The following is a 17,532-nucleotide window of genomic DNA, read 5'->3' on the forward strand; positions in this document are numbered from 1 at the left end:
GGGTCTCGAGGTGGGTTTCCTGCTTAGCGTGTTGACGAACAGCTGAATCCGCCCGTTGTGCTGGGGTCTTAGGCTGGGTTTCCTGCTTGACGCAGTGAGAGACCTCTCGCCGTGGGCCGGGGGATGATTTCCCCTTGTAGGCGTGAAAGGGGAGAGGGGGATTGGCAGGGCTCGCCTGGCTCCTCCCAGCAGCTGCTGCTCGGACAGGGATACGGGAGATGATGTGTTTGCAGCGCTGAGGCACGAGGGGAGCCTCATCCGACCATCCGTGGTCCTTGTCCTGCTGCTGGGGCTCCGGCCTCGCCACCCCACTGCAGGCCCAGCAGCTCTTCACCCGCCGGCGCTGGCTGCGGGCGGCGGTGCTGCTGGCCGGGAGCGAGGGACGGCCAGGACAGCCCCTGGAGCTCAGCGTGCTGGAGGGCGAGGACAGCGGGTCCTCACCGAGGGGCTGGCCCTGGCTGTCCTGAGGCTGCCGCTGGCACGGGCGGGAGGACGGGAATGGAGGCGGCTGCTTTGGCACAGTGTTGGCACGACCGGCGCCATCCCACCTTCGGCCTCTGCCCCCTGTCCTGTCTCTCAGCTGGTGCCCCTCCTTGGGGCGCAGGTTGGTGTTCCTCTTCTCCGTGGTTCCTTCCCTGCAGGTGAGAGAAGGAAAAGAGAGCTGTTGCCTCCCGAGCAAGGTGTTCTGCTCTGCTTGAGTGGGCACCCCAGGGAGCTCCTGGGCAGGGCAGGGCAGGGCCCCGCAGTGTCACAGTGGCCTCTTCTTTGCTGCCATGAGGCCCTGCAGTGTCACAAGGGCCCCTTCCTTTATGCCACAAGGCCCTGCAATGTCACAATGGATCCTTGGTGCCATCATGCCCAATGTTACAATGGCCCCCTTGCTCTGTGAGGCCCTGCATCACCCAGGGCAGTTGCCAGGTGTATTGAGTTTGCGTGGCCAGCTTTTGGTAGAGGGGTGGGGTGAGCTTACAGTGAGAAGCTTCTCCCATGTCTGTCAGAGCCAGTTTCAGCAGCTCCAGGACAGACCCGCTGCTGGCCAAGGCCAAGCCCGTCAGAGATGGCAGTGACACCTCGGGGATGAGGGACTTAAGGAGGAAAAAAAAGTTACTGCAGAGATGGAATTGGGTCCCAAGAAGAGTGGAGTGTGAATATGGGAGAGGAACAGCCCTGCAGACCCCCAGGGCAGTGCAGAAGGAGAGGCAGGAGGTGCTCCAAGCGCAACATCTGAGGTTCCCCTGCAGCCTGTGGGGCAGCCCATGGTGGGGTAGCTGTGCCCCCGCAGCCCAGGGAGGGCCATGGGGTGCAGAGATCCACCTGCAGCCTGAGGAGGTCCCTGATGGATCAGAGATCCACCTGCAGCCCAGGGAGGAGCCCACAAGGAGCAGGGGGATGCCCGAGAGAGAGCTGTAAACCCATGAGAAGGCTGTGCTGGAGCAGGGGCCTGGCAGGGACCTGCAGACCCATGGAGAGAGAAGCCCACACTGGAGAGGTTTGCTGGTAAGACTCGTCACCCTGTAGGGGACCCATGCTAGTGAAGTTCCTGAAGGACTGACCCCATGGAAAGGGACCCACACTGGAGAAGTTCATGGAGAATTTCTCCTGTGGGAGGGACTCCACCCTGGAGTAGGGGAAGGATTCCAACTCCTCTCCACGAGCAGAGGCAGAAACAACATGTTTTGAATTGACCATGACCCCCCTTCCCAACACCCTGCACTGCAGGGAAGGAAGGAAAGCCTGGGAAGGAGAGAGAAGTGTGGGGAAAATGTTTTTAAGATTTGTTTTACTCGTCATCATCCTGTTCTGATTGCAATGGGTAACTTATTTCCCCAAGTCAGAGTCTGAATCACCTTGAGTGACCTCTCCCTCATGAACCTTCTGTTGCATTTTCTCTGCCCTGTCCAGCGGTGGAGGGAAGTGATGGTGCAGCTTTGGTGGGCACCTGGCATCCGGCCAGGGTCAAACCCACCACACCAGGGAAATGCCCATGCCCAGAACTGGGTGGAACTGGGCATGGGGCAGCACCCCACATCCCATTCTGCTCACGGAGGCCCCGCCCCGAGCAGCCCCTTCCACCACAGTAGGTCCCTCACGGCTGCTCTTGGCACCTTTTGGGAGCGTGTGGGGATCCCCCCCTGCAGCCTGGACAGCAGAGCAGCGGCACCTCCTCGGAGCTGTCACCACCCAGGTGGTGGAATGTTCAGTTCAGGCCCAGGGAGCTCCTTGGCTCCTCCAGGTGTGCCAGGGCTCCTGTGGGATGTAGGTGTCACGAGATGGCTGCTCTGTGGGACAGTGTGGCTCCACCCCTGCCCTTCCCAGCCCTGTCCTCAGAGCCCAAGTGGCATCTGGTGCCAGCTCTTGCCACACCTGTATTCCCTCATCCAGGTAACCTGTGCCTGGGGACCAGCAGTGACACCCTGGGCATAGTGGGGAGGGGATCAGCAAACAGGAGAGGCACCATGGATCGTGTGATGTGGGGCCTGGGAAGGATCCCAATGGCAGCAGCTTTCCCTGCAGGCTCTCCAAGCTCGGTGTTGTGGGCAAAGCCAGCTGTGGGGACACAGGGTGTGAGCTGGGGCTGTCCAGCTGCAGGCAGACACGGGCACTGTGCAGTGAGGACCACAGAGCCCCAGACAGGAGCTGGAGCACCTGAGGCATGGGAGGGGCTGAAGCCCTGCCAACTCCCAGCTGGGAATCACTGCAAGGAAAGAGGGAGCTCTGCAGGCTTCTCCAAGGTTGATACAAGGGAAAACTGAGCCCAGTTGGCAGCACAGTCCCCTTTCCTCACCAGCCAGGCAGCGGTGCAGGAAGAAGCAGGTAACTAGAACAATCTGACTTTATTGGTGCAAACACTGGGCTCAGGTGAGTGGAATATTCCCAAGTGCTCCAGGGAAGCTGTCCAAGGTGAAGGGATGCACACAGCCAGCAGCCCCCTCGCTCCTAGTGCCATGTTCCCCTTAGAGAGTTCAGTCTTCGTGGATGTTGAAGAGCTTTGCTACTTCATTGAGGTCCTCATGCTCCTCCCCGTCTTTGATGATCTGGAGGAAGGAGAAGGCATTAAATCCTGCACATCCTATAAACAGCCAGCGCTGCAGGACTGTCACAGCCGATGCCAGGAACTCCTCAGATCCTCTCTGAAGCACCAGACTGAGACAGCCACAACACAACAGCACTTTCTGCACCCAAATTCACATGGGACTCTTAAACATACCAGCACCTGCCTACAGGAACAGCTGGAAAACCAACCTCCCTGTCCCTGTGGGATTTGTTTCTGGGTTTCCCTTTACAGCTGGGGAGAATAAGTGTCTTCAAAAAGTGATTCAGTTCTGTGAAGGTGAGCCTGGCTGGCACTGTCTCAGAGCCAGGATACCTGGCTTGAACCTGCAGCTTTTAGACAAGACGAAGAGGCCAAGGACTCTGCACATTCAGATTTAGGGGAAAGGTTGCTAAGGGAAGGAAGAAGGAAAGGATCTCCCTTCCACGGGGATGGGAGAAGCAATAGGTTTCAACTGCATCATAAAGGATTCAGATTAGATATCAAAAACTTCTACCACGAATAGTTCGTTTTGGGAGAGATCACCTGGGGATAGTGTGGGATCACTCCCATAGTTTAAACTACTGAAATTTTCCAGAGGTGTTAAAACCTGACCTCGGCCTGGCTGAGCTGACCTGCAAGGATTGAGACAGACCACGGGGGTGGAGACACACTAAGCACCTCTCAGGGCTGTCCCAGCCCTGACTCTGTGGCTGTTTCTGGGACAATGATGTTTGAGACTGTTTCAGGCACTTGGACATTGGACAAAGCAGCACAAAGATGGGACATTTCACTCATGCTCCATCACCATGATTCCAGCCTCTACTTATTATAGGCCTGGAATTTCAGCCATGGCAAGGCAAGGCTTGGAGCACACACTTGATTCATTTCCGTAAAAATTTTGCACACACATGCAAAAAAGCACAAGGACAGCTCCCCTAATTCACCCAGGACAGGGTGAATTGGATACTGCCCAGCTCTGCGTCAGACAGAGCATCTGCATTTATTTATCCTCACTCTGGATTGGCAGATTGATTTTTCCACAAGGAAATCCCTGCTCTGTCAAGCCCCACTGCCCATCATCCTCGTCCTGCACTGACCTTCCGAGCAATGGGCATCCTGTTGAAGATGTTCCACAACACGATTCCCACCACGACTTTATCCCTGAGGTAGAAAATGACACCTTTGCCGTAATCCTCTCCTTGCTTCGGGACTTGAGGTGTCGGTGAAGAGCTTTGAGAGATGTGAACTTCCGAGGCTTCCGCTTCCGTTTCGCTCTCGGATCGAATTCCAGTCCCTAAGGCAGAGACATGAGGTGTCACACACCCGGGGCAGGACATGTGATGACAAGAACAGACTCAAGAGCTGTGTCCCCCAAAAGTTAAGTTTCATTAACACAAGGATGAAACAATCCCAACTTGGAGCACAACACCCGACAATTCCTGACTTCCACCCCCAAGTGCCTAGGACAGAAAAGTCTGCTTCCTCCAGGTAGTGAATACAAAATAAATGTGCTTGGATCTTCAGTCTCTGTTGTCCCAAACTGATCATTTTATTGCTGTGGAGGAGATCGAGCTTCACTGGGAAAGTCTGCATGTCAGTAGATAAGTTACCTGATAGCTTCTTGGAGGAACGCTGTGGTTTAATCACATTTTAATATCAAACCCAGCCTTTAAAGGTTGGTCTAGAAAGGGAGTAGCAGATTGCTGACTCCTTGTGCTCTCAGACTGACTGTGTGTGCCCACACCAACACCTGCAGGCTCCCCAGCACACCTGGCCCTTACCTGACTGCTCTGTCGCGCTTTTCGGCGTGTCCTTCGCTGTCGCTTTCGCGAAGACTCCGACTGTTGGCAAACTGCTGTCCACGAGGCCAATGGCTTCGTACCCCACGTTGGGGCCCAGATCACTCCTAGGAATCAAGTGGAAATAAAGTAATTTGTACCACTAGTGAGACAAATCCAAGGCAGTTCCATCCATCCATCCTTACTGCCAGCCTGGTGTGGGCGATCGCGGACGCAGAGTGACTGACACACGGTGTCTGCTCTGCATACAGAGGTGGAACAAGGAGCCAAGACACAGCAAGTCCAAGGTCAACAGCTTCAGAAAAACCAGTTCCCTGACCAAAATTCTGAAATCCTTCAAGGCTGCTTCCTGGGTGGCAGCTTCTGGCAATGGCTGTTATCCACACCAGGCTTGGGAGCACGGACAATTATTTAGAGCATGTTTCAGAGAGTATTTAAAAACTAAAGAGAAGAACACTTTGTCCTAACACCTCCTTGAACTGGGCACCTGGATCTGAACCGGGGTGCTGTTAGGAGACAAAGCAGCTGTGGTTTGGGACCTGTAAGTACCAGGTGTCTCAAGTGTTCCCCAGGATGCTGAGGGAACGGATGCATCACAAAACAGTTTGGATCTATGTACATCACGACCTTCCCAGCCAGAATCCTCCAGCACAGACTGGGGTTGCTGCAAGGAACACCAGTAACATGCCAGCTGACCAGAGCAGGCTTCCAGCAGTGATCAGTCAGAGCTCAGGAAGGATCGTAGAGTGGTTTGGGTTGGGAGGGACCTGAGAGCTCATCTCATTCCATGCCCCTGCCATGGGCAGGGACACCTTCCACTAGATCAGATTGCTCCAAGTCCTGTCCAACCTGGCCTGGAACACTTCCAGGGATGGGGCAGCCACAGCTTCTCTGGGCAACCTGTGCCAGGGCCTGCCCACCCTCATAGTATGGAAGGATTTCTTGCACATATCCAACCTAAATTTCCCCTCGGTCAGTCTGAAGACACATTCCACCTTGCCTTGTCACTCCGGTTCCTAACTAAAAAGTCCCTCTCCAGCTTCCTTGCAGCCCCTTCAGATGCTGGAAGGCTGCTATGGGGTCTTGAACATCCTGACAAAGTGCATGAGGAGTTCCTGCCATTTCCCAGCTTTTCAGCAGAGGAGAAGGAAGGCTGGCAAAGCCAGAGTGACACCTGCCAACAAACAGGGCTGCAACTCACAGCCCTCCTTCACCTGCATCTGGTTGTGGCCAAGAGCATCCTGAGGAAAAACACACCTGGGAAATGGATGTTTCTGTGTCCTTGGCTGCACTCCACGATCTCTGAGGTTTTTCCCAACCTCAGTGATTCTCTGGTTCTATGTTTCTTGTTTAAAAGTGAAGTGAGAAATGCTCTGTGCCCACAACCCAGGCAGGACAGACCAAGAGTTCAGGTAAATGACAGCAGGTCATAAATACCTATTTTTGAAGGGATTTCTCTGAGAAAACTAAAACTCTTTCCCCTATATTTAAAATCCTGTTAAATTGACCTCAAACCAACAGCCTTTGGGATTTTAATTTTTTGTGAAGTTTGTTCCATTTTGTTTCGCTTTGTTTCAAAAAGAACTTCAGGAAGATACAGCAAAATTGCCCATTTTCTTGATACCTCTCTCTGGAAAACAACCTTTCAGGTACACCTGGATGCAGCAATGCTTTGCCACTAAAGCATCAGTTCAGCAACACAACTGAAACCAACAGATTGTGCTGGTGAACGTCACATACTCGTAACAGAAAAGCTGCTGCTAAATTCCACCTGTAAGTCAGCCTGCTCTGAGGACAGGGCTGCTCTTTATTGCTTCTTGCTCTGCAGAATGGGACTATGACAAACTGGAACCTACAGGAAGGATAAACACTTCGGAGAGGTGAGGGCAGAGCAGCGAATGCTCAAACACCTCCCCCTCCCTGGGCTCTGGGAACACGAAGCTGTACAAGGCGTTTGCTGAGGTGGTTTCACTGCTCTTGGGAAACACACACTTCCCAAGGTGCATCTTGTCCGAGCTCCTGCAACGTGGCCAAACAAGGAACCCCAGAGGAAGAAAGGAACGTTACCAGAACATGGACTGGTGCCAGTAGGGCTTTGCAGCTCCAGTCATGTTTTCTCCAGCCAGTCTCCCGCTCACCACGGCGTGATCGTGGTGCTCCACACGTCTCCGGCCCAGTTTGATGTCGTAGAAACAGGCAGCATCCCCTGCCTTAAAGAGAATCACCCAGTGAGCACCAAACACTGACAGCCACAGCTTCGACTAGTGCCCAAAGAAAGGCTGGGGAGAGAACAAACGGAACAAGGAACTGCCTTTTTCTGACAAGCCCCAAACGCCACCACTACCTCGTCCCACTCCCTGGGCTACACAACTCCCAGTTCCTCGGCATTTTTTCACCAATCTTTGGAAAAATAAGGCAGCATGAGGTACGTTTTCCAGAGGAATCAAAAAGTCACGACGCCCACCGAGGGACTCTTACGCAAGCAAGCGATCCAGGCTATCTTTAGGTTACCCCAACTCCTCTTACACAGCATAAATATTCCAAACTCGCCGTGGTTACCACGGCAACGAGGCGGCTGCGATGCCTGACCAGGCTCTGGGCCTGCGCTACAACTGCTCTCCTTACTCCTTACTCGCTCTTTCTCACCTCGCCCCAGTGCACCAGCCCCACAACTTCGTGTGTCCCGAGCTGCTGCATCAGCACAGCCAGAAAGCTGTGCCCACACTCACCACCCAGATGTTGGAGCGTGCCTGCAGCTCCGCGTTCACCCGGAACCCCCCGAAGTCCGAGTCCACCTCCAGCCCCGCTGACTTGGCCAACTCCACGTTAGGCTCCAGCCCTACTGCAGCCACAATGTGATCTGTCTCCACCTGTTTGGGAATTCGTAGTTAGGATCTTCATTCCCTCCACGCCCCTCCAAGCTTTACCCTCTCCCTGCTTTTCCATTCACCTTCCGGCCATCCTTCAGTTGAATCACCAGCCGGTTGCCAGAGACAGAGACAGACTTGACCACAGCATTGGGCAGGACGTTGACCCCCTCTGGAAATAAGCACAGGACACCTCAGTGTCTGCTCAGGGCTGGGCAGATCCCACCTGGAGCAGGTGGTTGGTGCAGACAGATTCCAGGCGAGGAACCAAGACAGAGACCTCCTAAGCTGTGCCAGTACAGCTTGGAAGGAAGCACGAGGAGAAATACAGATAGAAAGTCTGAGAGAGCTGCCTGAATGACAATCCAAAGTACATGTCGTATGTGATAACAAGGTCACATCCAAAAGAATTCCCCAAAACAGGTGTTCAGGAACTAAGGACACTCGATTACCTATTGCTGTGCCTCAGCCAGACCCAGAGGTCCAACAAGGCAGCTTTCAAAAAGGAAAGTAACTCAGACCTGTGGGTTATCAGGCCCTGCAATCCACACTCAGATGATATTCCTCCTCCCTCTATTCCGCTCCACTTCCCAATGCACAGGAATATTCTGCACTTAACGCAGCAAATGGAAAAAGGTGTCTTGGATCTTACTGGCTTTAGCAGCTAAACACTACAGCTCCTGGCCTGACCCAGGTGTGTGCATGGGCATAGGGACCATTCCAGGGAGCAACAGCCACAGGGAAAGCCTCACTGGCATCAGCAAGCCTGTTGGCTCAGCTTTCCCAGAGGAACTGCCAAGAAGCCAGGGATTCATGGCAGCTCTGTGCTGCCTGAGCTGCCTGAACTGCAACTTCCTCTGCACTGCACCTGGGCCACCTTGCAGAGCCCAGGGACAGAACAGAGCTGGATGTCACCAGCAAGAGCTGCACAGCAGCCACCGGCCCACCCCCCTGCTCTGCAGCTTCACCTCTCCTGACTTTCTCTGTGGTCCAGTTGCTCAGGTATTCAGGCAGGACTTTGCCCATATTGCCGTTCTCTGGAAACAGCTGGATCACCTCCAGGCCTCGGGTTCGTGCTGGAAGGGAAGCACAGAGCAGTGGGATAGAGAGCAGCAGCACGGATGTCAGGACACACATGCCTGACTTTACACAAGGAGCTTGACAGAAGTTTCCAAATCTGAGAGTTCTGGCTCCCAGACTTTCTCTGGGAGTCACAAAGTGACTGTTTCACATGCATACCTGCAAACTCTAGATAACAGCCTTTTAGGTAAAATGCTTGGTATTTTGGAGAAAACATAGAAAAATTACCAAAAAGTCACTCCTCACACAGTGGCAGAATCCAGCTGTTTACTACCACAGAATCATGGAGTGCTTTGGGTTGGAAGGGATCTTAAAGATCATCCAGTTCCAACCCCGAAATCCTAGTCTGAAGGTGGCTTTGAGCACAGAGGACAAATGTGATTTTTTAGAAGGTGGAGTAATTTTGCAGCATGCACTGGCCTGCAGAGCTCCCACCTCTGTGGTCAGGGGCTGCTGGGCAGTTAATGAGGGAGAAACTGGGAAAATCTTGGCCTTGCAGCCAACAAAACACATGTGATTTCAGTTTCCTTCAGGCAAACACAAAGTCTGTGCAAAAACTGAGCAGTTGGGAGTGAAAAGAAGTTTCTAACATCAGACTGCTTCCACTCAGTGTCTGTCACAGCTGAGGATACACACTCACCTCTCCTTCCCAGAGCACAGGCCAGCTCACTGCCAAGGAAACCACCACCAATAATTGTGATGGACCTGACTTCTCTTGAAATCTTCTCCAGGTTTCGGAAGTCCTCGATCTGAAAGAATATTTACCCCCATTTCAAATCCTCTCTAACAGGAATGGCAGCAGAAGGCATTTGTCTCCAATTTCTCCCTCTGAAATAAGAATGACTCTCTCCCCAGCTTAGAAAAGGAGATGTGTTGCTCCTTCCTCCTGTTTGCCTGTTGCACAGAAAAACCTCCCTGGATTCCTTATGTCTGTGCAAGCTTTTACCTGACCAGGAAATCTCAAATTCCTGCATTTCCCCTGAATTTCAAGGGCAATTACAGTAAAACTTCTAAACTTAAATGTCCTGCAGCACAACCAGTATAAAAAGGATGCAACAGCTCACATCATCCATCCTTCCTTTCCAGTTAAGCAGACCACACCTCGGGGGGAGTCCAGCACAGAACAGAAGATTCTCATATGCCTTCTTATTCCTGATCAATTCCCTGAACTAGACTAAGGAGAAGGTTACATTTTCAAGAAAAGTGGAGTTTTCTAACAAAAAGCAACTCTACAGCAGACCTTAGAAGATCACTGACCATCTTCCAAGGCTTTTATTCACTTTGGAAGGTGCAGCAAAGTCATATAAGAGGGAAACTTGAAAAAAAAAACAAACTAAAATCCCATAATCCCATGTATTATGACAGCTCTCAGGCCTGAGGCCAGCAGGTGACTGGTTGAGCAGACTCTACCCTGGTTTCCTGCCCGGGAAAAGGAATGAACCACCAATGCACTCCTGGGCACCAGCTGAGAGAAGCAGTGCCAAGGCAAGGCTGTCCTGGCCAGAGCAGAAGAATTTAAAAGCTGAAAGCAGTGGTAGTGGCTCTGATTTATTCAGTCTTGCCCCAGGACTGGCAGCACCTGGAGATTACCTTTCGGAACAGCGTCAGCCTTTTCTGTACGTCCTTTCCTGCTCTTTCGATGGCGGGCAGGTTCCTTGGGGTTCCCCCTGAGGACAAGGAGGGAGAGAAGAGAGACCAGTGACACCAGGGCCATGGCACTGGCTATCCAGACAGTGCAAAGCTGCCTTGGATCCCGACTGTGCTTTCCAAACTGCTGCAATATGCTCCATCCCTGCTGCTGACCTGTGTGAGCAGCGGGTGACCCCACACCCACGCCCTGCCCCACTGCCTGGAGACAGCCAGTGCCACCTGAACTGCTCTAGAAATGCTGGAGCCAAGGCTGGAGCAATGCTCTGCCCAAGCAAGAGCTGCTGGCTCTGCTTGCTGCTGCCACACAGGCAGGATTTGAAGAGGTTGGTCTGTACAGGAGCTCCTTCCAGGGAAGTCACATTTTCCTCCTTCCTACCCTTCACAGGCCAAAACTTTGGAAGTCCTAGAAAAGCTGGATGATGCAAGACAGCTGCAAAAGCCAACAGCATAGCTGGCTGCATGACTGTCCTCTGTGTGACTGCTCTCCCAAGGGTTTTCACTTACTGAAGAAACTTGTCAGAACCACAGAGTCATGGAATGGTTTGGGTTGGGAGGGACCTTAAAGCCCATCCAGTTCCACCCCCTGCCATGGGCAGGGACACCTTCCACTAGACCAGGTTGCTCCAAGTCCTGTCCAACCTGGCCTTGAACACTTCCAGGGATGGAACAGCCACAGCTTCTCTGGGCAACCTGTGCCAGGGCCTCACCATCCTCACAGGGAAGGATTTCTCCCAATATCCCACCTAACCCTGCCCTCTGGCAGTGGGAAGCCATTCCTCCTTATCCTGTCGCTCCAGGCCCTTGTCCAAAGTTCCTTTCCAGCTCTCTTGGAGCCCCTTTAGGCACTGGAAGAGTCTTTAAGGTCTCTCCAGAGCCTTCTCTTCTTCAGCTCTCCCAGCCTGTCTCCACAGGAGAGGTGCTCTAGAGAATTTATCTCTAGCTAAATGCCACCGTAATAAAAAGCCTGGCACAAGACAAGGAACAAGAGAAAAAAAACTCAAAGTCTTACCAGTGGCAATGAGACATTTGTCGTAGGTTATCTGGGTCCCATCACTGAGCTTCACTGTGTTCCCTCTAACATCCATATGTACAACCTGCAGGATTAACCAAGCCAAGCTCAAGCTGCTGTGCACTGTGGCTGTTTGAGTTAAACTGCATGCACTACTGATCAGAGATGCAAACTTGGAATTAACATCTTCCCACCTTTAAGTTTAGGGGCAGGGGGGTAGGAGGTGGGAAGGGAGACGACGAAGTGGGAATTAAGACAACTTCTAAGGGAGTCATCAGAGCTCAGACTGATCTTCCCAGGGTCTGAGTCTGAAATGGGCTCAGACACAGCACAGCTCAGCAGGAAGAGGAGTCACTGACATCTTATCATAGCAACATACAAAAAACTGAGGACATGAGTATAGCAGAAGGCTCACCTTAAATTTCTCCACCTTCCTGCTGCTTCTGCACATTGCTCCTGGCCACCTTATCACCCACTACCTGGATCACTGTGCTCTCCTCACCTCACCCTCCGGCCAACACAGCCCAGTTCCTCTTTGTCACATCTTGTCTCTAAGCTCTACATATTCTTGTCCCATGCCCAGACTCCAGACCTATCCTTCTCTCTTCTTCATCATCTTCCCTCAGCTCACTGCTATTCCTCTTGGCTTCTCCTGTTTTCAAACTTAAGACTAACATAACCTCTGCTCCATCACACTTTTCCCAGACTTGTACACATCCCCCTTCCCAGCCAACGCTCCCTGCACCTCCAGGGGTTCAGTACCAGCCTTAGAGCCCAGGCTCTGCTTGGGAAAAGCTGTAGGAACAACAACCAGTGCTGTACTCACCTTCTTGCCACACAGAACTGCCACCCCACCATTTTCCACAGAGGGCAGGTCCTGGACAGGTACGTAGAATGACGGTGGCTGGAAATAGATACTGAGAAAAGCTCCATTACCAAATGGGTTCCACTTGCTCTGGGATACCAAAGATCCAGCTATTCAGCAATTCCAATGAGACAAAGACAACTCTGGGCATCCATAACAAGCTCCAGAACTCTTATTTATCTATTCTTAAGAATCAGAGTCTTCACACTGTTGAAGTTCAAGGGTTTTGGATCACAGAATCATAGAACTGGTCAGGTTGGAAAAGACCTGTAAGATCATCAAGTCCAACCATCAAGTAAGGGTTAATCACAGATGTTACAAGGATCAGACGTGATCCAGTGTCCCTGGAGCTCTGTTCTAACCCATGGAGCTTCACCTTTATTAACTTATTTCACAGGATTCCCATGGTGGGACATGTCTAAGGGAATCATAGCAAGGTTCAAGAGCTATCACGTACAGAGCAGACTCAGGTGGGAAGCAGAGCTCCTCAAGCCCTGCCAGCACCAACACACCTACAGTGGCTTGTGGTTCTCTCCCAAGAACTCTTTGATCATTGCCACCCTGTCACTAAACACTCCCCTTCAGCCTTGTCACCTGCAGTGCCACATACCTCCTCTCCTTGCCATTCCACTGCTTGAACCGCAAAGTCTCTGTCACATTGGGATCATCGGAAAACCACAGTTCTTTGGAAAGAGGTGGACGCATGTAGGGCAGGGCAGGATCTTCAGACACAATCAGCACCTGTAATTGGTCAGGAAACACATCAGCTGGAGCAGTGGCAGGCAAATGGCAACGCACACAGAGGCTCTGGAGCGAGCACAGCATTCAGCAGCCACAGGCCTGCTCTGGAGCAGGACAGCTCTTACCCGGGCTCCGGGGTCACGGGCACGGATGGATCTGGCAGCAGCAAAAGCAGCAGTTCCTCCACCAATGAGCAGGAAAGGGACGTGGGATGGGACCTTGACATCAGTGCCTGGAGATGCAGGTGACAGAGGGGACACCTTACTGCAAACACTCAGGGAAACTGGGTCTCGCCAGGGGCCTTCCACATCCTGACTTCCTTTGGCTAATTGTCCTCCAAATACCTTCCACCACCGTACCCTTCCCAAGAACCATGTTGATGCTTCCCCCAAAGCTGGCTCCCTGCAGAAACCAGCCAGATTTCAGCAAATTGGTTTTTCTAAGCAAGACCAAAAACTCTGCACTGGCCAACCAGGGAACAGCTGATAAGAAAGGGAAGTTCCCAAAAAGGCTGAGGCACGTATTTCTGTAATTGTATTAAAGGAGACCACTTTTGAGTTCCTAGCACGGGCAGGTCCTCTTCCTCTGCTATCCAGGGAAAGAGGCCCCTTGGAATCACAATGTCCTTGTCAGACTGCACAAAGGTAAAAGCCAAAAGCAGGGCTCACTCTTTTCTCTTTTTATCACAGAAGGAATAACCAGCAGAAATCAGCCCGAGGAGACACCCTGCTTCACCCTCAGGATTGTCTGTAAAACAGTCTGGTTCTGGGTCATGGAGAGCCAGCACCATCTTCTGTGCTGGGCAGTCCCAGGCTGAGAACAGAGCCGACCCCAGAACCAGCAGGCTGGTACCCACCGGCTGCAGAGGATTCCTCGTCTTGGGGTCGCGTAATCGACGAGACCCGGCTGGTGAATCGCTCCTTGTTGTCCTTCAGTGTTTTGTACACCTGGAGACAGACAGGAGATACTGACCTTGTACACCTTACAGAACCAAGGCACCATCCTGCTCCTACCCCCTGACAGGTTTTTGTCCATCCCGCGTGCTGGAAAAGCCATCTGCTTTTAGTTAAAACACACAGACCAAAATACACCTCACTGGACAAGGAGCCCATTGAGACTGTGCTCAGAAAATTACCTGCTTTGCCCCTGGTCTGGTGAGCCTTGGATGCCTGGCTGCTTCCCAGAAGCAATGAACCTTCCTGTAGGTGTTTGGCTGCAAACCTGTTCCAAGAGGAACCAGCTCCAGCACAGGAAATGCAGCCAAACCAACCCCGAGGCCACGTGCAAGCTGGGCCACGACACAAGGCTGCAAAATGGAAGACGAATCCAAAGAAAAAGCATCTCCCAGCTTCCCAAGCGCAGAGCAGCCGGGCAGAGCCAACAACCTGAGTGGCTTTCTCTAGGCCAGGTGTTAGAGGCATGGTGGTGGCAGTGGTGACACCCCTGATCTCAGCAGTGCCTTCAGCCACGGGAGCAGGGCTGCTCCAGGTAACAGCCTTTGGACACGGAATCTCTTCCAGCTGAATGCTCACCTGTTTATTTGACTGTGAAAATTCTGGATACAGCAGGTACAATTTAGTGGTACAGACAAAGAGGGAACATCTCTTACGTCATGTTAACCTCCAACAAGAACTGGTAATGGAGAGGAGCTGGACACTGGGAGTGCTGGGAGCAGGTGAGAATCCAGTGTTTGCCCCCATGGCTAACAAATTAGAGGGAAGCAAACCTTCTTTTTAAGGCAAAACCCAGCCTTGCTAATAATCTCTAGCATTTGTACAACATCAAATTTCATTTGCCAACTCCCAGAAGTTGGTGTTTTATAGCAAATAGTCTCAAATAAAAATGGAGGAATTTAATGCCAGGCACAAAAAAAGATCATGGGCAGACAAAAGCCTGTCCAGGGAACTGGAGTAATGTCAAAAATTTCAGAAACAACAATTTGTCAGTGTTGAACAGAATTCAAGAGAATGATATTTTTAAAGCCTTTTGCTTAAAGACAGAAAAGCCAAGGTTAACAAACCACCTCTGTCTTTGCAAGCAGAACCAGGAAAGTTTTCAGCGAGTCCAAAGGGCAGCATACTGCAAATTAAACCTATCTCTTAGGAAAAACCACAAGCAAAACATCAGATGAGGCCTTCAGGACAAATATTTCCAACAGGACAATGTCAACTTCTTTCTAGTCAGAAACACAACTGTACTTTGCCAGATCATGGGGTGACATTTCAGTGCTCTTCCCCAAAGAAATCATAACATTGGACAAATTTTCTTACCATCAGCACACTTATATTTAGTTATTATTTCCTTTTCAGCATGCTGACATTACTGATACCACGACAGGTGCATTAATTAATGAACTAGTGCCTTTCTGATGGTTACAAATCAAAGATGGCCAGTTTGGTTTAGATTTACTTAAAGTGGAAAGGTTAATTCTAAGGCAGATTTCTCCACTGAGAACTGCGCTGCCTGAGAATATCAAATTCATAACCTTAAATTATTTGGCAGTGCCCCCTTGAAAATTAATACCTGAGGCCGTGGAGCACAAAGAGGGTTTGAAGTGAAGGGTAACTTAGTGGGAGGTACAGACAGGTGCCCTCCCTCCACCCTCCTACCCCATAAACACGTTTTTTGAAGCATCTTACATAAGCTCCTGTCCCAGTGACTGTTCCTCCCACTATTAAGTATAACAAGAGGTTGCTGCCAGCTTTGCCAGGAACACCTGAAGACATCAGGGATCTAGAAGGGCATCTTAGTGGATGGCAATGCAAAACTGCAGGTGAAGACAGGCAATGGAAGAGAAGAAGGAAAGAGCTGTATATTAGGAGAGATTCTTGATTAAACAGGCCCTAGGAAAAGCAGAGTGGGCTTTGTAATTTCAGCTACCTTGGCTGCCAAAGAAAAAAGGGCAGAAAGGCACAGGAAAGAATTAAATTTAAAGGCAATAGGAAAATCTTTTCCTCCATGCACTGTCTTAAATTTTTTTTTCCCCCTTTCCCAGGACTTTCTTTAGGAGAAAATCAGGATTTGGAACTTTTAATGAATATGATCATCTAAGAGAAAGAAGTTGGAAACACAGATTTGTTTGATGTAAACTTGGGATCCATCCACTCCCAGGCAATGCTGCTACTCTTCAGCTCTCTGGGAGTGTCATTTACTAAGTCGGGCCGAAAACCCTTATTCTTTTCATGTAGGACATAAATGCTCACAAATTGGGAGTTGATTTGGTATCCTTAAAGAAGTTAAACAAATGTTCTGAACTGAGATTTGGCAAGGAAAGGTTTGCTTTGGTATCAAATCCCACACATGACAACAGACAGAGCTGTGTTTGGTCATAACAGAAGAAACCCAAGAGTGCCTTTAAGGTAAAAAAACCCCTAACAGGTAACTGAAATTACAGTTAAAAACCAAGTAATCACAAGAAGTTAATTTCCAGTTAGCTCCCCTTAAAGTTTTCTGAAGGAGGAAGCAGAGACAAAGCTACAGAGATCAAAAGCTGAGTAAAGAGAGCCGGAATACAGAAAACGCTCGACAGGAGAGATGGATTGTGGCTTCTTCCCAAGGAACCACCTTTCTACTTACATAGGCACCTGCTCCTAAGGTGGTCAAGCCCACAATAAAGGCAAAAAACTTATTACTGCCTTTTTCCCCGGGCACGCCTGTCTGCACTTGTCTGCTCAGCTGCAGGTCTGGGGGCACATTCCAGCGCTGCAACAAGGTGCCTAAGGGACACAATTTATCGGAGAAAACAACACAAAAACACTGTCAACACAAAGGTCCGCCCAGAAATTTAGAGACTTAAGTAATTTCTGAAACCAAACAAGTTCCTTGTTTGGAAAATGTGGCACCACATCTGAGCGACCGCAGGGAATTTATCCCGTGCCACAACAACGTGCTCCAGGCAGCCGTGGATATGAAAACATCTGCAGGATCAAGGAGTAACTGAGCTAATTAATAGCAGGAGCATCTCCAGGCAGCTGAAAAGGCTGCCTGCAGCTGGAGCCTGCGGCCACACAGGCCTGGGAGAGCACAGAGACGTGCGCTGGTGGTTCCCACACCTTCTCCAGGCCTCTCCTGTCCGAGGATGCACCTGGCTCCAGGTAACCTCGCCGGGGTGAGCAGCAGGGATGGCCACAGCGGCACGAACCCCCCTCCCTGCCCGCACGGCTCATTCCACCGGGGTCACCCACCAGCAGGACACGGCCGGCACAAAGCACATCCCCCGTGGAACTGAGCAGGTCCAGGCGCAGGCACCTCCCGGCACACAAGGAGCACACCCGGCCGAGCAGCTACGCGGCGTTTTGTTCCACTACGGCCTGATCACTCCATGGAGTTGATTCCCCCCCGGAGCGACGGCGGGGACGGCTCCGAGCCCTGCTCACGGCCCGGCCGATGCTCCCAGGAGAGGTCTGGGGTCTGTCCCTCCCCACCTCCCCCGGCGGACACCCGAACCCGCCTCAGCTCTGCCCAAACGCGCTTATTTGTAACAAAAA

The 17,532-nt window shown here is 51.4% G+C and overlaps 1 protein-coding gene across 1 annotated transcript; it reads right to left on the reverse strand.

The window, feature by feature from the left end:
* Nucleotides 1-2,815: 2,815 nt before the first annotated feature.
* AIFM1 (apoptosis inducing factor mitochondria associated 1) lies at nt 2,816-15,809 on the reverse strand. The gene is made up of 15 exons (XM_018083323.2): nt 15,685-15,809; nt 13,902-13,992; nt 13,171-13,277; nt 12,915-13,045; nt 12,266-12,356; nt 11,440-11,524; nt 10,371-10,447; nt 9,421-9,529; nt 8,669-8,776; nt 7,784-7,872; nt 7,563-7,703; nt 6,901-7,043; nt 4,816-4,940; nt 4,132-4,328; nt 2,816-3,035 (listed from the first exon to the last, which is right to left on the reverse strand). Exons 1-15 carry the CDS (start codon nt 15,769-15,771, stop codon nt 2,964-2,966), a joined length of 1,653 nt encoding a protein of 550 aa, XP_017938812.1. The 5' UTR covers nt 15,772-15,809; the 3' UTR covers nt 2,816-2,963.
* Between the last annotated feature and the right edge of the window lie 1,723 nt (nt 15,810-17,532).

Source organism: Manacus vitellinus, unplaced genomic scaffold, assembly GCF_001715985.3.
Source record: "Manacus vitellinus isolate BGI_N305 unplaced genomic scaffold, ASM171598v3 scaffold_62_pilon, whole genome shotgun sequence".
Taxonomy (NCBI): Eukaryota; Metazoa; Chordata; class Aves; order Passeriformes; family Pipridae; genus Manacus; species Manacus vitellinus.